Source organism: Nelumbo nucifera, chromosome 4 (assembly GCF_055504915.1).
Source record: "Nelumbo nucifera cultivar China Antique chromosome 4, China Antique-T2T, whole genome shotgun sequence".
NCBI classification, from domain to species: Eukaryota; Viridiplantae; Streptophyta; class Magnoliopsida; order Proteales; family Nelumbonaceae; genus Nelumbo; species Nelumbo nucifera.
In genome coordinates, this window is record NC_142652.1 from 12,515,678 (window position 1) to 12,536,613 (window position 20,936).

A 20,936-nucleotide genomic window follows, 5' to 3' on the forward strand; every position below is an offset into this window, starting at 1 on the left:
ATTTAGACAGAACCTTGAGATATTAAATTTTAAACACCTCCCCTCCTCCAATTGGAAGGAAATCTAAGATCCATTTTCTACCTTTTTGGACTGAAGTGTTATAATAACTGAAACTGAGGGGGAGCAATCAAATCCTAATCTTGCAGTAGCATACCAATACAACACATGAAGAACAAGAAGCCATGTTGCACCCCAAGTATATCATGCTGCAGTTATCAAGGAGGTTGAATATAAATACCTGTATCCATCGTAGCAGGCAAATCCTTGCGGAATAAGTGATGAATCAAGCTTGGCCGACTGGTGTGGTTTTCCTCAGTTAAATCTTCATTTTTTCTTAGGTTTTCTTAGATCTTTGACTCTAATGGGGGTAGAGCAAAAGGGCGGCTAGATGATTTAACATATTGGGAACCATAACTTAGGAGCCTTTATATTTTGACGTAATAGGATCCCATTAAGCCTATATGGGCGAAAATGTGGTATCCACTCATTAAGCCCCATACCTTCTTGTTGAAATCTACGGGCTTTGCATAAATGAATCACTTGATTTAGCCCATTTACAAAATAGCCCATCAATGCAATTGTTTCACTGAATATGTAAGCCCACTTAACAGAGATTAAAACCTAACAATCTCCCACTTGGGCTACATATGAGAACTGAAACACTTATATTGAAGGAATTCTTTATGTGTACACTACTTATGCTAATTTCTTTAGACTTTTCCTTAGTTTCAATCTGGTCCATCTCCTGTACTAATATGAGACCATGATGGCTTTCGCCACATACATGCGTGACTAAGCCTTTCATGCTCACCATATCAATGCATTTAATGACATAAATCAAGTATGGATGAGTGGCATGAAAATTACATGCAATGTGATCTCAAAACATGCCTATTTCCAACTGGTTCTACTTTATTCTTTAGAGAGATCAATCAAAAATCACAAACATATTCAGAGATGTAGATGATGGAAAGAGTCATAAACTTTGTTATGTGTAAATGTAGACATGCAAAACATGCCTTAATCCATAGTACATCCAGAAGCAAAAGAAAAAAAAAACTCCCACTAAACCAAGGTATCATAAAACATGCCTATACCCATACAAGCAGTGTGCTCATGAAAGACCTTAGGTGGCAATCCCTTGGTCAACGGATCCGCTATCATGGAGTTTGTCCCTATATGCTCTATGCAAATCTGATCACTCTGAACTCTTTCCTTAACAGATAGAAACTTGATATCAATATGTTTCAACTTCACAGAACTTCTGTTGTTGTTGGAATATAGAACTACAGATTTATTGTCACACAATAACTTCAATGGCCTTTCAACGCCGTTAACCACTCGCAGCCCCGTGACAAAGTTACGCAGCCATATCCCATGATCGGATGCCTCAAAGCAGGCTATGAACTCTGCTGCCATAGTTGAAGGGGCTATGGGTGTCTGTTTGGCACTTTTCCAAGATATAGCTCCTCCAACTAACATGAAAACATAGCCCGAAGTGGATAGTTTGCTGTCTTGGCATCCCGCAAAATCAGAATCGGAATACCCAATGATCTCCAAACTGTCCGATTTCCTGTAGATTAACATGAAGTCCTTTGTTCTCTATAAATACCGCATGAGCCGTTTGGCTGCTCTCCAATGATCCAGTCTTGGGTTACTTAAATATCTGCCCAATAGTCCCACTATAAATGCTATATCGGGACGGGTACAAACTTGAGCATACATCAGGCTTCCTACAGCCGAGACATAGGGAACCTTTTGCATCTCCTTTATTTCAAGGTCTGTTTTGGGGCACTGACTGAGACTGAACTTGTTTTCTTTAGCCACAGGCGTATCACCCGCCGAACAACTTTTCATGCCGAATCTGCTTAACACCTTTTTGATATAGCCCTTTTGCGATAATCCAAGAATGCCTCAAGAGCGATCTCGTAGTATTTGTAAGTGTAGCACAAAAGAGGCGTCCCCAAGATCTTTCATCTCAAAATTCTTATCGAGAAATTTCTTGGTTTCGTGCAGCAAGCCTATATCGTTACTCGCTAGTTGTATGTCATCGACATATAGTACTAGGAAGATAAACCTGCTCCCACTGAACTTGTGGTATACACAGTCATCAACCACATTTACCTCAAAACCATATGAGGTAATCACTTGATGAAATTTGCGATACCATCGACGAGAAGCATGTTTGAAACCATAAATGGATTTCTTTAATTTGCAGAGCATAGACTTTGAATCTTTGGATTCAAAATTTTCTGGCTGAACCATATAAATCATTTCATCAATGTCTCCATTGAGAAACGTTGTCTTTACATCCATCTGATGTAGCTCTAAATCAAAATGAGCTACAAGTGTCATTATTGTCCTAAAGGAGTCCTTCGAAGAAACCGGAGAAAATGTCTCTTTATAATCATTGCCTTCCCTTTGAGTGAAACCTTTGGCGACTAGACGAGCCTTATATCTTTCGACATTGCCTATTGAATCCCTTTTGGTTTTGAATATCCATTTGCAACCAATGGGTTTCGAGCCTTCAGGCAACTCGACAAGATCCCAAACGTCATTGTCTTTCATGGATTTCATTTTTTCTTGCATGGCATCGATCCAGTGTTGAGAGTTGGAGCTTCGAAGAGCTTCGCGAAGGTTGATTGGATCATCTTCCGCTAAGCCTACAGAGTCTTCCTGCTCCAGGAGGAACACGATATAATCATTTGGAATCGCACTTCTCCTTTGTCTGTTGGATCTCCTTAATGGCACTTCTTGAGGTTGTTGAGTTTGCTCTATGGAAGGAACTTCATTGTTGTCTTGAACCGGAATTGCTTCATGAACAGTGTCAGGAATTGTTGTCTGATCACTGTCGATAATAATATCAAAAAGAAAAATGAGTTTCTCTTCTTGCATGACAACTATTTTGTCAAAAAAGACGTTCCTTAATTCTTCCCCTCCAAACTCAACATCTTCAAGATATCTCGCATTTCCCATCTCAAAGAAGGAGCGGGTAGTGGGATCATAGAACTTGAACCCTCGAGAACGTTTCGCGTATCTAACAAAGTAGCAACTAACTATCCTAGAGTTCAATTTCCTTTCATTGGGCCTATAAGGCCTCGCTTCAACTGGACATCCCCAAATGTGTAGGTGCCTTATGATAGGCTTTTTCCCAGTCCACAACTCATATGGGGTTTTAGTTACTGCTTTGCTGGGTACTCTGTTAAGGATATACACTGTAGTTTTTATTGCTTTTCCCCAAAGTGATTAAAGTAAAGAATAATGACTAATCATGCTTCTTACCATGTCCTTAAGTGTCATGTTCCGTCTTTCAGCAACACCATTCATGCTGGGTGTACCCGGCATGGTGTACTGTGGAACGATACCGCATTCCTTTAGGAAGTTAGCAAAGGGTCCAGGGCGTTGCTCTCCTGATCCATCATATCTGCCATAGTATTCCCTGCCACGCTCAGATTTGACGGTTTTAATTTTCTTACCAAGTTGAAGTTCAACTTCAGCTTTATAAGACTTGAAAACGTCCAGGGATTGAGACTTCACTTATTAAGTATAGGTACCCATACCGTGAATAGTCATCTATGAACGCAATGAAGTACTGCTGGTCATTTCATGCAGGCGTAGAGAATGACCCATAGATGTCCGTACGTATAAGTTCTAAGACTTCCGTACATCTATTGGCACCTATTTTCTTTGTGTTCGTTAATTTTCCCTTAATACACTCAATATAAACTTGGAAGTCCGTTAAATTAAGGGAATCAAGAATTCCGTCCGACACAAGCCTCTGAATTCTCTGTTTAGAGATGTGGCCTAAGCGCTTATGCCATAAGGAAGCAGAATTCTCAGTTAATTTACGCTTTGCACCTTTAGTACTTGCATGCAGGATTGCATTGTGGGAAGCAATAATTTCTAACATATAAAGATGATCAATTAAAATACCGGTACCAATAACATTTGAATTTAGAGAAATACTAATTTTATTATTTCCAAAACCACAAAAGTAACCAGATTTGTTCAAATGGGAAATAGAAATTAAGTTCCATTTAAATGACGAAGCTACAAACGTCTCAACTAAATTCAAATAACAACCAGTTTTTAAAATCAATCTAAAATGTCCTATAGCTTCCACAGGAACTTTATTGCCATCGCCTACATAGATGAATCTTTCAGCATCAGTTGGCAGTCGGCTCCAGATGCAACCCTGCATAGACACACTTATGTGAGTAGTAGCGCCAGAATCTATCCACCAAGTGTCTATAGGTACAGAAGCTAAATTAGCCTCAAAACAAACTAAAGTGAGAGACGTACCCTTCTTTATGTGCCAGGCGGCGTATTTGGGACACTCTTTCTTCATGTGTCATTCTTTCTTGCAGAAAAAACAGGTGAATCCATCACCTTGCTTCTTCGCCTTTTTCTGCGTGGGTGTTCCATTTGCAGTATCCTTAGTCCTCTTCTTTTTATTATTATGAGAGGTTGATGTTAAGTAAGCACTTTCCGTCTTTTCTCTCTGGATTCTTTCTTCTTCTTGCACACATTGAGAAATGAGCTCATTAAGAGTCAATTTCTCCTTTTGAGTATTATAATTCACCTTAAATTGGCTGAATTGTGTAGGAAGAGAAATGAGAACTAAATGCATGAGCAAATCATCATTTATCTCTAACTTTAGTGCCTTTAGTTTACCTGCAAGATTCGACATTTCCAGTATGTACTCCCTTATATTTCCTTTTCCCTTGTACCTCATAGAAATTAGAGTAGCCAAAAGGTTGCTAGTTTCCGCTTTCTCATTTTTGGCGAAATACTGTTGTATCGCCCCAACGGATTCCTTAGCATTATTGCTCTCAGAAATAGAGCCCCTAAATCCATTTCTCAACTTTGGCCTCATTGGAATTATCTTCAACCGGGATGGGTCACTCCGTCCTTAACGCAAGGTCTAAATCCATGTAGCCGAGAACGATTTCCACATTCTCTTTCCAGATCTTAAAGTTTGTACCATTCAACATGGGAATGACACTAATTTGAGCAAAAACATTATTTGCAGTTGTTGAAACTGAACAGAGAACAAAAACAACATATAATCAATAATAATATAAATCGCAAAGGCAAGATACCCATCACAATCAAACATTGATAATAAATCCTGTCAAACAATAGCCTTTCTTTGGACCGACTACTATTCACATGGATAATAGCTTTACATTATCAATATTCATCGTCGCATGTGTGTTCATTGCCTGGCCAAACATCAACCTTCCTTTGGGCTGATCAATGTCCGCATGGACAATGAACACACAAAATCTTTATATTTCAAATCAAATCAATTTTACACTGCAGAGGCTACTTTGGTAACATGTTGCTTTAATCAATTTAATTTGAAAAGAAGAAAAAAAGTATTCATCCAAAACTGTATTCATCGCATGCATGACAAAGTCAAAAGAAAGAAAAAAGGTTCAAGGTTACTTCCATGCAAAGGAGAGAAAATGAACGCATGCAAAGTACTTACGTGCATGCAAATCACGATCCAAATTTTTTTTTGAGTCGGGTCTGAAGATGCATCGAATCACTAATGCGAAAATTTTTGGGTTCCAGAGACGCATCGCAACACTGATGCGTTGTTTTTTTTTTTTTTTTTTTTGGGTTCCAAAGACGCATCGCAATACTGATGTGTTTCCCCTTTTTTTTTTGATCAACTGAAACCGCATTGAATCATCACAATGCATTTTTTTTTGTTCGACTAAAACCGCATTGAATCATCACAATGTATTCCCTTTTTTTTGGTCAAAACAGCCTTGCTTCATGGCTGTTCGGCAAGAACGCATAGCCGAACGACTGTGCTACCTCAATCGAGACGCAACCGCAAATAAATCGATCCAGAAAAGGAAAAACAACAACATAAGGCAATCCTAATAACCCAACATGATATAAGGCTCTGATACCACTTGTTATAATAACTGAAACTGGGGGGGAGCAATCAAATCCTAATCTTGTAGTAACATACCAATACAATACACGAAGAACAAGAAGCCATGTTGCACCCCAAGTATATCATGCAGCAGTTATCAAGGAGGTTGAATATAAATACTTGTATCCATCGTAGCAGACAAACCCTTGCGGAATAAGTGATGAATCAAGATTGGTCGACTGGTGTGGTTTTCCTTAGTTAAATCTTCCTTCTTTCTTAGGTTTTCTCAACTCTTTGACTCTAATGGGGTAGAGCAAGAGGGCGGCTAGATGATTTAACATATTGGGAACCATAACCTAGGAGCCTTTATATTTTGACCTAATAGGATCCCATTAAGCCTATATGGGCTAAAATGTGGTATCCACTCATTAAGCCCCATACCTTCTTGTTGGAGTCTATGGACTTTGCATAAATGAATCACTTGAGTACGTGGGGTTCTAACTCACCCCCTCAAGCAATGTCGTGGAAGTCATGGAGAGCTTGTCACGGAGGAAGGAGAAGCGGCGAACGTGTAGAGGCTTGGTGAAGACATTTACCGTTTGATCAACAGTGAAGAGAAATTTGATCTCAAGGAGGCGACGTTGAACTTTGTCCCGAACAAAGTGATAATCCAGCTCAACATGCTTACTGCGAGAGTGCTGAACGGGATTGGAAGCAAGGTACGTGGCAGCGATATTGTCACACCACAAGAGCGGAGAGGAAGTGGGAGAGAAGCCCATTTCATGAAGGAGCATTTGAATCCAGACCAGTTCGGCTGCAAGGATGGCGAGAGACCTGTACTCTGCCCCAGTGCTGGATCTAGAGATAGTGGAGTGTTTCTTGGAGGACTAGGATATGAGATTTGGCCCATAGTAAATGCAATAGCCGCCATGAGACCATCGGTCATCAAGGGACCCGACCCAATCCGAATCACTATAGCCATGAAGTTGAGTCGATGGAGTGCGACAAATATGAAGACCAAGGGTGTAGGTGTGCTTGGTGTAACATAGGATACGCTTGACAACAACCCAATGGTTAACCGTGGGCTTGGACAAAAATTGGGCCACCTTGTTCACAGAGAAAGCCAGGTCCGGTTGAGTCACAGTCAGATACTGTAGAGCACCAACAGTGCTTCGATATAACGTTGGATCATCAAAGATGTCAGAATCATCAAGGAAGAGTTTAACAAAATCCGCCATAGGGGCGGTGCACGGTTTAGCATTTGTCATGTAAGTGCGATGAAGAAGGTCCAAGGCATACTTGGACTGAGAGAGAACCATGCCACCGGCGGTGGGCTAAGGTTCAAGCCCAAGAAAGAAATGCAAAGGCCCAAGGTCTCGTACGGAGAACTCAGAAGCAAGGGCCTGAATGAACTGATCAACAAGAGCGGGGCTAGAACCAGTAATGATGATATCATCAACATAAACGAGCACCAAAGTAATGTCACGAGGAGTGTGATGAATGAACAGTGAGGCATCAGCTGGACTCAATAAGTCATGACTAACTAAAAAACTGTGCAGCCGAGTGAACCAAGCTCGTGGAGCCTCCCATAAACTATAGAGAGAGCGATGTAGTCGGCAGACATGATCGGGGTAGGACGGATGCTGAAAACCGGGTGGCTGACTCATGTAGACTTCCTCGATTAAGTAGCCATGAAGGAAAGCGTTATTGACGTCCAATTGACGGATAAACCAGGACTTGGACGTGGCGATGGAGAGAACCATCCTGATTGTGCAAGGTTTAACAACTGGGCTGAAAGTATCCGAAAAGTCAATCCCCTCTTGCTGGTGATATCCTTTGGCAACGAGACGCGCTTTGTAGCGTTTAATGGTATCATCAGTGCGGCGCTTAATCTTGAATACCCAATGACATCCCACAATATTTTTGTCTTGTGGTAGAGGAATGAGGGACCAGGTTTGGTTTTGGACCAGCGCAGAGAACTCGATATTCATGGCATCACGCCACTTTGGATCACGCGCAGCTTGAGTGAAGGAAGTGGGCTCAATGTCAATGGTGACCGTAGTGAGAGCATACTTGGGATTCGGTTTGAAGACCCCACATTTGGAGTGGGTCTGCATTCCATGAGTAGGAATAGTAGCGGAGGTGGAGGACGTCGCCGGATCCGAACCCGGAAGTGGAAGAGGAGCGGCAGTGCTGCTGGACTACATCATGGAAGACTCGAGGGAGTCCACAGGAGAGTGGGCCATGGGAGAAGGCGAATGGGCTAGTGAGGAGACTACAACAGGTGGAGAGGTGATCGGGACGGCAATAATAGGTAGCTGATGGCACGGGGCCAGAACTGGTGGCGGGCCCAATAGGGAGAGCATGTCTTGGGAGCATGAAGTCGTGCTACGTGGGGATGAACCATCGCTGTAAGAAAAAGATGTCTCATCGAAGATAACATTATCAGAAATGTAGAGACGACCAGAAGGTTTGTGCAGGCAAAGATAACCCTTATGACGAGAGCTATAGCCGAGGAAAGTGCAGCGAAGAGTACGGAAATCAAACTTGTTGCGGTTGTAGGGATGCAGGTTGGGGTAACAGTCACAACCAAAAACTCGGAAGCGGCAGTAATTCGGGGGATGTCCAAAGAGTAGCTCGTACGGAGACTTGTGGCCAAGAAGCAGGGTCAGTAAGCGGTTGATTAAGAAAACCGATGTGGCAAAGGCTTCACTCCAGAACTGGCAAGAAAGCTTGGCATTGTCGAGGAGTGTCAGACCGGTATCAACAATGTGGTGGTGTTTACGCTCGGCGACACCATTTTGAGCGTGAGTGTGTGGACAGCTATAGTGGTGGACAATATCGTGTTCCTGTAAGTAAGTATGGAAGTGGCAGTATTCACTCCCTTCATCGGTGTGTAAGATTTTGATAGGCCTATTCAGTTGTTTTTCAATCATGGTCAGGAAACGAATAAAAGTATACAATGCTTCAGATTTCGTATGCAAAGGAAAAATCCAAGTAAATCTAGTAAAAGCATCCGTAAACTCAATGTAGTAACAGTGACCATTATTGGAGGGCACAGGATAAGGCCCCCATAAGTCAAAACAGACAACATCTAAAGGAGCAGACACACTAATTGATGAAGGTGGATAAGGGAGACGATGAGACTTTCTACGAATGCAAGAAGAGCAAACTTCTAAGACAGACTTGGAGTCAACTGATAGGTGGTGCTGCTGAACAATCTGCTGAACTACACGGTGTTGAGGATGCCCGAGACATCGATGCCAGCCGTCAACAGTAATACGAACCCCGAGAATGGCCACAAGTCCTTTATTTGAGCTACGGAAAGAAACAGAGAGCTGATAGAGGCCATCTTTAATCGACCTGAAAAGGATTGGTGTCCCCCGAATTTTGTCCTTCACAACAAAACCAGAATCATCAAATTCAAATAGAACATTATTGTCTTGGCAAAACTGACGAACAAATATACGGGAAGAGGTATGAAGAGAATTCTGTCCAATGTGTTTGATGTCCAAACCTGTCCCATTACCTACGACTATCTTGTCATTGCTGTTGTAATTAGACCGAAGAGAGAGATTGCCAAGATCGGCTGTAAGGTGATTCATGGCACCGGTGTCAGGGTACCAATTGCCATCAGATGATTCTGGGGTATTGGAGGCAACAAAAGCCTTCGATGGTGGAGTACTTCCGGATGCCTGAAAGCTGAGATCGAAGCGGTGGAAGCAAGAGAGCCGAATGGCCAACCTTGCCGCAAACATGGCAAGTGACCTTCGGTTGAGATGAAGTGGTGTTGTTGTAACGACCCTTACCTCTGCCACCACATGGAGAGGGGTTGCCACCACGACCACCCCAGTGAGAGTTGGGTTGGAGAGCTCTTGGTTTATGAACAACTGAGTTGGCAGAGAGTTGAGAGTTAGTGATAGTAGAGTGTTGGCGGTTGAGGCGGAGCTCAAACTGATAGAGGAGACTATGAAGCTCTTCGAGAGAAAGAGGATCGTGTTTGGTGGTGATGGTGGTGACAAGTGGATCATAGTCTGGTCCCAGACCTCCCATGGTGTGAAGGATGATGTCATCGGACAAGAGACCTTGGCCGGCAACTTCAAGTGCATCCGTGTATTGACCTGTTGGAGATAGTCAGTCATTGACTTGGAGCCTTTGTGGAGATGATGAAGGTCATTTTTAAGTTGCATGATCTTGGCTCGTGAGGGAGAGGCATATATACAAGTCAGGGTTATCCATGCATCATGAATGGTTCTGCAGCCAACTACCTGAGCAAGAGCTCCTTTAGTGAGAGTCACGAGTAACCAGCTAAGCAAAAGCTTGTCTTGGATCTGTCATGAGGTGAACACTGGGTTCACGGTTTTGACGCCTGCGGTGTCTATCGTATCATTGAGGAACTACGGGGGACATTAGGAAGAGCCATCTAGATAGCCGAACAACCCTAGTCCTTCAAGCATAGGTTGGTATTGGGCCTTTCACAATAGATAGTTGTGCTTATCTAGCTTGACGGAAATTAAATTGGCAAGATTGTCAAAGGGGGAAGAGAAAGGAGAAGAGAAAGAGGAAGGGTTGGCGGTCATGGCTCTGATACCAAGTAAAAGAGGATAATTAGTTAGGAGTAGTTAAATGTATTACTGATTGATCAGGTGTTTAAATACAAGGTTGTTAGTTTATAGGATAAGTACAATAGTTAGGATAACTCTATCTAAAATAGAGTTAGAGATGAACTACGACTCTAGAGGATAATCACCCTAGAGGATAACCATTATCAAGAGTTACAGGCCATGCAAGGATATAGGATGATCCATGCAAAGGTGACGTGAGTACGTGGGGTTCTAACTCGCCCCCTCAAGCGATGTCGTGGTAGTCATGGAGAACTTGTCACAGAGGAAGAAGAAGCGGCGAACGTGCAGAGGCTTGGTGAAGACATCTACCGTTTGATCAACAGTGAAGAGAAATATGATCTCAAGGAGGCGATGTTGAACTTTGTCCCGAACAGAGTGATAATCCAGCTCAACATGCTTGCTGTGAGAGCGCTGAACGGGATCGGAAGCAAGGTAGGTGGCACCGATATTGTCACACCACAAGACTAGAGAGGAAGTGGGAGAGAAGCCCATTTCACGAAGGATCATTTGAATCCAAACCAGTTCGGCTGCAAGGATGGTGAGAGACATGTACTCTGCCTCAATACTGGATCTAAAGACAGTGGAGTGTTTCTTGGAGGACCAGGATATGGGATTTGGCCCATAGTAAATGCAATAGCTGCCATGAGATCGTCGGTCATCAAGGAACCCGGCCCAATACGAATCACTATAGCCATGAAGTTGAGTCGATGGAGAGCGACGAATATGAAGACCAAGGGTGTAGGTGTGCTTGATGTAACGTAGGATACGCTTGACAGCATCCCAATGGTTAACCGTGGGCTTGGACATAAATTGGGCCACCTTGTTCACAGAGAAAGCCAGGTCTAGTTGAGTCATGGTCAGATACTGTAGAGCACCAACAGTGCTTCGATATAACATTGGATCATCAAAAATGTCAGAATCATCAAGGAAGAGTTTAGCAAAAGCTGCCATATGAGTGGTGCTTCAATTCGATTCAAATTATCCGAATTCGATTCGATTATGTTGAATATTGAATTCGAAATTGGATTTTCGAATACCATTGACAACCCTAAGTTCACGTTCCTTCCTCATTCTCCCTCCCCTTTTGTAGAGTTTTGTTGCTTTTCCTCCACTGAACCTATCCACACATCGATGACCATACCACAACGGACAATGAGCCCAACCAGTGGCCATTAGCAACAAGAGCTCCGACGATACACTTTCTGGCCTCCTCCTCCTCTTCTTCTTCTTCTTCTTCTTCTTCTTCTTCTTCTTCTTCTTCTTCTTCTTCCAAACGGTTTGTTGTTTTCTCTTTTCAACAGATCGAAGCCTTACATCGGCGGGATTCTTCACTTGAATGAAGGTGGGTCAACACCAGCAAGCTTCTTATTTCTTTTTGGCTATTTGGACAAGGTCTGATCAGAGTCTAGCCATTGATCTGTTCAAAATAGAAAACAATGAATACCTTTGTAAGGAGGAGGATGCCAGACAACGTATCAGCACTGGAGTCTCACCGTCGATGGATGACGACTGATGGCCGATGAACAATGGCCAGTGTGGTGTGCTCGCCGATGTGTGGGGTAAGAGGATTTGGTGGAGGAGAAAAGAGAATGAGAGGTAGGGTTTGAACTGAAAGGGGTTTCAATTTAGTTTTTGTCGTTTTGTGTCCAATTTAACCACACTCCAATTAATGTTCGCCTGCCCGTTAACGTTAGCCCGTTTTGGTAAAGACAACATGATCGTCTCTCATTGGCGGGTTCACCCATCGCCGTTCACAGAACGCGGACTCGTCAAGTTCAGCACTTGCGTTTAGTGCTCCAAAAATGACCCACAGCACATCCTAAGCATGCATTGGGAACATCTCCCAACGACAAGTACGGGAGATGTTTTCAATGCACGCTGAGATGTGCGTGTGGAATATTTTTGGAGCACATTCTGTGGGGAGCAGATGTGAACTCTCCAAACGAGCAACTATGATCTTGTTCAATTAAGCTGACATCTGGCTACCCATACCCAAAGTTCAACATACCGATACACATGATATGCCAGTAGAGGCGTATCAGGCAGTATCAGTAGCTTATTTTTATTTTTTTAGTTTTTTCAAATCTTGTTCAGAGGGACCGGTTTAAGATTCATCCACCCTTGAACCAATTGAGACCTTGAAACACCCCTGGAGGGGCATATCGAGAAGCCCCCGATACGATACGTATCAACTAATACAGCCCAATATGTATCGAAATTTTGAACCTTGCCCACACCTACACACAAAGGACGATACAGCCCAATATAGCACAATAACTAGAACCCAAAAGAGGGATCATAATACTCGTGAAAATTTCTCATAAAACAGGGGATGACAACAACGAGAGAAGCGTGAAAAAAGGAATGGCAAATGGTAGAATGAAGTTTTCAATTTAAAACATGAAACTAAATATAAATGTTTTTCTTTTAATTTACTTAAATCATCTCGTTGGTTTTTTCATGTTTAGCTTTGTTGAATTTAACTACACGATGTTCACATGCTACCATTTATAAACTACCTAAATAAAATTTATATAAACAATTGAATATATATAGTTTTACAAATGGAGGATGGTAATAAACGGGAAATGATGGGTGGGTTCAAGCTGATGAGTGATGACAACAAGAGCATACATACTCCTCATGGGTCTGCATGCCCTGCAACTTCATCATCACTTGACTCGCATTCCCCATCGCTAATGTCCTCATCATCACTACTCTCTTCGGTGGGAACGTTGGTAATGTTCTCCCTCTTTGCATATCGCTCACAGTACTCTGTTGCCATGAATAATATCATGTGTTTTTTCACAATAAGAACCAGTGCTTTCTTTATGATGAGCAGAAGGAAATCCCGTTTTATATAGGCTCAGTTTGGAATCAGTACAAATACAAATATGTACAGTGCATACAAAATAATACAAAATGCAAGGTTTTGCATTCCACATATTTGTATCTGTACTCCTTCCAAACTGAGCCATAAGTACTAATTTGCCCTGATGACAAATTAGGAAGATAAACTTTGAAAATTTCTTACCTTTCACTTTGTGCTCATATTGTTGTTGGTCCTTGAGCATCAATGAAGCTGCATCCCCATTTAATGGATCTGAAGGATTTGGGTAACGCAAGAGCTGTGGAAGGAAGACCTCAAAGACATTCAGCAAATCTGCATCCACAATAACCATCGTAACATAATGAAAACCTCATCATGAATAACCCAGAGTAACTCGATAACAAAATGCAATAAAGGAGTAACATGTAATACATATAAAGAAGAGCAGTATGTATTATTTATATCTGCTTGTGTGTGTGAACAAGCATAGGCTTGTGGATGAATGAACACATAAATGCATCCTAAAATGGTTCAAAAGCATTTTTACCAAACATTGGACTCCAAGATTGGTTGATAACATCCAAGCATACAGAACCAGACCTGCAGTACATAATAAAACAGGAGATTGTAAGCATGGAACAACACTTTGCTTTTGGGGATTAAGGGAAATGACACTGGAAAAAAAAAGCAGATGGTACTTAGTTTGAAAGATCAATAAAGTAAAATGACATATAAGGGGACTTTTAAATTCCCTTGGCACTTGAATACAGGATAAGGAAGCCAAGCTACCCAATTTTTAAGTTTAAAATTTTGTCTTGATGGTTAATTCTGACAAAAGAAGATATGTTAAATAATTGTATGTCATGGCTGCGTGTGAATACATTAAATATGCTTACAGCTCATCAACGTTTGGGTGGAATATTTTGTTTAGAAATCCAATGGAAGGGGACTTGTAAGGATAAGCATCTGGCAACTCAACACGGACTTTCCACACTCCACCTTCATAAAGGCCTGCAAAGTGCAAACAACACAGTCCAATGGAACCAATTAAAGAATCTTCACATCAATAAAAAATGAGCTTAATTTGAAATCAAAATAATAAAATACATTTGAAGACGTAATCTTAAAGAAGTAGAACGGAAAAGAAAAAATCTGAACTCCTAGTGGTTCTGTGGCCGCCTTGTAAATTGAAATCGAACAACTCTCAATGGTTTCATATTGTGGAAACAAATCTAGAATGCAGACGTTCAGCCTCAAAATTAAGGCTTATCATGGTTTGCAACATATCCAGTGGCATAATTTTTTGATGTTGACATTCTGGATATTTAGCACCTGTTCAGCATACCAAGGTAATACTGCAACCAACATACAGTACCAACAATGTTACAGGCAGTTATTAAAGGGGAGTTACTTGGCCACTTCCCATTCTGATAAAGGGGACTTATCCCCGATCATATATTATGTAGTACATATTTTGATATACAGAAACGTCCCAGGATGTTGACTTTTATCATTGTGAAGTATAAATAAAGTTTCTTTGTCTTTTCACTACGAGTATTCCCAATTTATAAAATGTAGGACATGCCCAAGTGCATGAGATAAAATCTCATTAACTAGATGTCAATCCATCTACAAGGCATACTTCCATCACCCTCTATGTACCAAACAGGTTGGAAAATTCATTTCCAACGATGATAAAGGGGACTTATCCCCGATCATATATTAACCTGCCACATTTTTAGCATGAAGCAGCTTCTCTCAGACTTAAACCTGCATTCTCACACTTATTAGACCAATATTTTACCATGGCACCAACTACCCCTAGGACTCCTTAAATTACTAAAGCTAATAAATTTAAGCTTCCTGAAATAGTAAAGTTGGAATTATAATAAATTTAAGCTTCCTGAAATGATAAATTTAAGCTAAAAAATATCTCTAAACTAATAAAAAAGGGAATTATAAAGTCTATGTTTCCCCAGAAATAGAAAGTGAAGACTCATACAATCTTAAATATCCCTCTTGAACCAGTAACAAAAGAAGGCAATTACCAAACGTTGGTCCCAGTTATCTTCGGCCTGTTAAACCAGTACCACAAAAACAAAAAGAAAAAAAAAACTCTTAAAAATTATTTGAAATTTTGCTCACACTTAATTTTTATTGGAATCAATGATAAAAGAAAAAAGATTTCATTAAATGTAAGGAGAAATGGTAGAAATTCCTAAAGCCAATGGTAATCACACTTCATATGTCCTTTGTTCCACTTAAACAAGTCAACAATTACCCCCATCTGAAAGCATGGAACAAGTTAACGACTAGCAACCATTAAACTACTAATTTGAACCACAGAACTCAGAACTAAGACCACACCATTAACATGCACAAAACTGAGAATTAATGCTATCCTCAATCCATTGAGATTAGTCAAATTTTAAGCCAACGATGAACAAATTAATGAGATGCACTCACCAATGAATCATTTCCCCACTAAAATGCTTAATCACCATTCCTAATTCAGAACTAGTACATAGTAACTGCAGATAACACATCCACTAAACAAACTATAATTTTTTTTTCCTTTATTTCAATGGACAAATTTATGTTTACAGTAGTAGTAGCAAGACAAAGGGAAAATCAACTTACTTTCTTTTGGACCGTGGAATTCAACATTGAATTCATTAATTCCATCATTGATTGGCTCCACAGTATAATCACTCATCATCCTGAATAACATCAGATCAATGGATCAGAAGCACCATAAAAAATAAAATGAAAACATCATTAACCAAAATTCTGACCAGCTGCAGTTACACATCAAGCTAAATAGTTCTCATCTTGTCAACTGGACAGCAAGAAATAGAAACAGTACCAATAATGCAACAATTCATTCAAAATGGAATATGGAAACAAAATTTTAAACTTACAGCTTCATGACATCCATATCTCTCCTCTTACTTGGGGAAGACATTATTCTCCTTTAATATTATAGCTCAACTCCTAGCCTGGTACATGTCCAGGAGATACATTTAAATTTGCCATTATGTGATGTTTCCATTATATTAAACTATAAAAAACACTTATTAAATAAAGAAATAAAAAATAGAACATTCAATCAATAATAACATATTGGCTAAGATCCACATATGACATCAATCATTCCAAGAATGGCAAAGAAGAAAATAAAAGGGGAAAACTCAATATCAATAAGAACACACATGCTATTAGAAACATGTCTATTTTGAAGAATGACTGAAATTTGAAATGAAGATTCAATGAGTTGACATGTGCTTATATCATTAGCCAATATATGAAATAAATTTTCATTGCCAAGTTATAAACTTATAATACCTCTTAAGAAATAGATGAAATCATTAAAACCTTCATGAAAAATCTGTATGCATCTATCAATGAAGAAGGAATGAGATTGTTTTCAAGAAATAAGAGGTAACCTATGACAACAACACCGAAAGGGCACTTTTAGAGTATACTTTATAGCATTAACACTTTTAACATATATAAAATGGATTTTTTTTAAACAAATCATAGTATAAAAATCTGTATATATTAGACGTTTAATTAAATTGGCAAGTTATAAGTAACTAAGTATTGATAGATGATACTTTGCTCCAAAAGTTTGACACTGTAGAATGATATAAGAAATATTAAATAGGATGATGATTGTACCCATATGAGTCAAGGATCTTAGGAAAAAGAGAGCTATTTACCCATTTCCCCTATTTGTGCCCTTATCAATATCCATATTCAGGCATCATAGGAGACAAGACAATGCAGTCATCAACCAAAGAAAATTCAAGCATATTTTTTAGCCAAGAAACTGATAAATATTTCAATTCGGAGATCTTAAAATCTCTTTTTGCCTGGGAAAGGAGCAAAATAGAAAAGAGGAAAAATGCATATATTTTGCAATATTGGATAAAGACAAAACTATAAGTCAAATGCAAAAGCGAAAGATGCCATGGAGGAAAAGGAAGAAGGGACGTCAGCTTGGCAGGAAGAAGTGGAACCATGTATAGTCTTTTCCAACTAATCAGGTAAATGGTGAAAACAAGACTAACTTGGATGACAGACATCTGATGCAAGTTCTTAGCGGGAAGGCAATAGGATGGTTGATGACAGGGAGTTAAGTCTCTCACTGGGCAATGCAGGAAGACAGTATGCTGAGAGTGATAGAGAAAGTCGAAGATAGTAAAATGGTTACACTGCTTCAATGGAAAAACAAAAAATTTTATAGCAACATATTATCTCAGCCAAGCATGGTAGAAGGAACTTGGACTAGGATCTAGAGAGGCAAGAGACTTGTATTGGGGCACGGCTTGGAAAGGAATCAACAAAAGCTACTTGCACTTCACTAAAGGGATTAAATAAAAGGTTGGAGGGGCCCATGGAGTGATAAGTACAGAGTCATGGAATCCCATTTTTATACATGGCACCTAACAATATAAATGCTCTTGTAATTGGATATTATGAAAACCAAAACCAAGAAGAATAGGTAATAAGGAATAAGGAATCCTAGACAAAGAAGAAATATCGAGAATTGGAAATTTGATGCCATGGCAGATATGGGAATCAGTTAGCTATTTGTTACTACACTGTTCATATTCATACCAGGTGTTGACCCACTTCATAAGTCCTTTTGGTAAAAGTTGGGTACCATCAAGTGACATCTGTTCTCTGTTCTCTGCATGGCCTGGTGGTGATCTCAGCAAGAGGAGCAGGATTTTGTGGTTGTTCTCTCCCCTTGTTATATGCTGGGTGCTGTGGGGGTAAAGGAACAATGGCATTTTTAAAGGCAAAGCTCTGCAGGTGGAGGCAGTGATAAGTAAAACAGAAAGGTTACTAGTAAAGTGGGGTTCTACAAAAACGGAATTCGGGGGTATCTTGTTTCAGCCTTTATGTAATCAATAGCATCAAATTATTGATCATTACCCCGGTTGACTGTTACTAAAATGAACTTTTGTAAATGCTGCGTATAACACACACTGGTGCCCCCTTTTCTCATTGGGGCCTTTTCTGTAATTTTGAGGTTCTCCCCCTCTTTCAGTAATACAATTCTCATACTTATCTTTCCAAAAAAAACTGCATGTCTTATCATATAAGAAAAAAAGGGAGTCAATAATCTCCTAGGACAGAAACTATATATGGAAGAGTGCAGATAAGTTGATGTATCAAAGATTAATGTGGGAAATTAATCATGCTTCTCTACAATTGTTTCTAAGAATAGGACCCTTTTAAGGATAATGGTCACCATACATATTAGAAGTGGAGAAAGTGATGCCACCATATGTGTAGTAAAACATGGGAACAAGGATACTTTTTGTTGGATTTATCAAAAAAAAAAAGATACTTTTTGTTGGGGGAAACATTGATTGTTGTGGATCCAGTATGTGTACTGTTGGTTTTTCAAAAAGGTCTTGGAGCACCAGTGTTTATTTGTTAGTCATTCTTTTAATAGGCCACAAAGGGTTAGGGTTATACAATTTCTGTTCTTTTTCACATTTCAGAAAGCCAACAGTCTAGATTAAAATAAAATAATTGCTAGATCTCTATATACAAGCACTGAGAAAAGAAAAGGTTTTCCTCCTCTTCTAGGATTGAAAAACCAGCAGTACTGAAGGAATGTTTGGGTTGAAATTTGATGGATTTTTGCAGTAGAAACCTCAAGAAACCAGATCTTACTCTCTGACCATCTTAGGAAGTGTGCAAATGTCTCTACTCAGCTCTTTCTATATAAAAAGATAAATTGGAAAAAATTGGAACTTTAACAATTGAGAACTTAGGGTAGATCACTACCCACAACAATGACAGGCCTCAGAGTTCCCAGAAGCCCAGCCTGTCCAAACCCATAGCATCTACTTTGACTGAGCCATGCCAAATGGCTGGAGAAAATAATGATAATAAGAAATAAGCCTTGTATAGATGTTATACACTCGCTCCTTAAAAGCCCAAAACCATCTAGGGAAGTTTGCGTTTGGATTGGGTTCTTGTGAGAACTTAGGGTAGATCACTACCCACAACAATGACAGGCCACAGAGTTCTCAGAAGCCCAGCCTGTCCAAACCCATAGCATCTACTTTGACTGAGCCATGCCAAATGGCTGGAGAAAAGAATGATAATAAGAAATAAGCCTTGTATAGATGTTATACACTCACTCCTTAAAAGCCCAAAACCATTTAGAGTTTGTGTTTGGACTGGGTTCTTGTGAGACCCCTCTCCTCCCATCAAACACAACACCCCCCCCCCCCCACCACCCACCACCCACCACCCCCAGATAACAATTCTACTAAGATTATTATAAATATAACCGTTCTATTAGTTATTGTTTGTGTTTCTTCACTTTCAGAATTCATACTACAAATTGTTTCAGATATGTTAAATATAGTTCCGCAAACCCACAACAATATATTCTATATGCTCCCATAGAATTTAAGAATGGATATGGCACTGAACAGAACATATTGGTGAAACAGGATTTTATGTACTCGACCCCTTATAGTTGGGACAAGGCTTAGATGATGATGATGATGTTCCTATAGAACCCTCAGTTTGCAGCTGCTTCCATTGCTTAGTCTAATTCCTCTTATATGTTATATCAAAAATTGAGTTTTATGAAGACTTTCTGGTCATCGAGAACAAAGAAAATACCTTGTCTCTACGAAGAAATGTGTTTGTAAAGAAACATAGATTTAACTCTATGATTTGGTTGCATCTTGGGGATGGATAATGCCTTAATACCTTGCACGTTTGTTTGCTGCCTAAGCATGTAAAGGTGGTATTACATACCTTTTAAGGGTTAAATTTATTTCAGTTAATCATATAAAGTTATTGAATTTTGTTTCGCAAGAAATTCAAATGCAACGTGCAATCCCAACATCCTCCATAAAATCAGTACTCTTCACAACATTTGGACACTACAGTCAAATACTTTTTATGTGGATATGAGAAAACGGGTCCAAGATAAATTTATTGAGGAATTAATTAAAATACATCCTTTACCAAAAAAAAAAAACTAAAATACGTTACTTATGCAGCTTAGCAACAGAAACAACAAAGGTCATTATCTATCTGCTTAACTTTCTCACCAAGCAACAGGGAAACACCACCCAAATAGTTAGACGAAGTAATTTCATCGACAGATCATATGCCAGCAAAGATTTAATCTAACCAAATAAGCATCTTCATTAAATTAGTTCGTCCTAAGGTCTACTAAATCACAAAATCCAAACATGCAGAGATAGATAATAAATAACACAAAACTCACAACTCCTCATTCGACCAAAAGAATGAAACAAATCGAAAACAAGATAACGCAGATCTAAGAAGCGCAGACACGATTTAAATTTTGAATGTTTTCGAACTAAGAATAATCGCGAGAGACTAACTGAAATGGTGGAGTAATCACTGGGGATTCCGAGCATGCTCGAACACTGGGGTTACGAGAATCAAAAGACCAATCGATTGATCGATTCAGGATGTCGAACAGTAAAGTATCCCTTTTCTCGTCGATCAAAAGGACCGCCCCAAACCTCAAAAGGAAAACAGAGAGACATGGAGAAAACCGAAACAACAGACT

At 39.8% G+C, this 20,936-nt stretch overlaps 1 protein-coding gene and 1 pseudogene across 1 annotated transcript; both read right to left on the bottom strand.

Moving 5' to 3' along the window:
- Nucleotides 1-10,728: 10,728 nt before the first annotated feature.
- Nucleotides 10,729-11,469, bottom strand: LOC109115472 (secreted RxLR effector protein 161 pseudogene; annotated as a pseudogene).
- A 1,421-nt stretch (nt 11,470-12,890) lies between these two features.
- Nucleotides 12,891-20,936, bottom strand: LOC104607914 (ubiquitin-conjugating enzyme E2-23 kDa-like). Its single transcript, XM_010273689.3, has 7 exons — nt 20,746-20,936; nt 16,270-16,347; nt 15,989-16,068; nt 14,245-14,359; nt 13,896-13,948; nt 13,553-13,681; nt 12,891-13,293 (listed from the first exon to the last, which is right to left on the bottom strand). Exons 2-7 carry the CDS (start codon nt 16,311-16,313, stop codon nt 13,160-13,162), a joined length of 555 nt encoding a protein of 184 aa, XP_010271991.1. The 5' UTR covers nt 16,314-16,347; nt 20,746-20,936; the 3' UTR covers nt 12,891-13,159.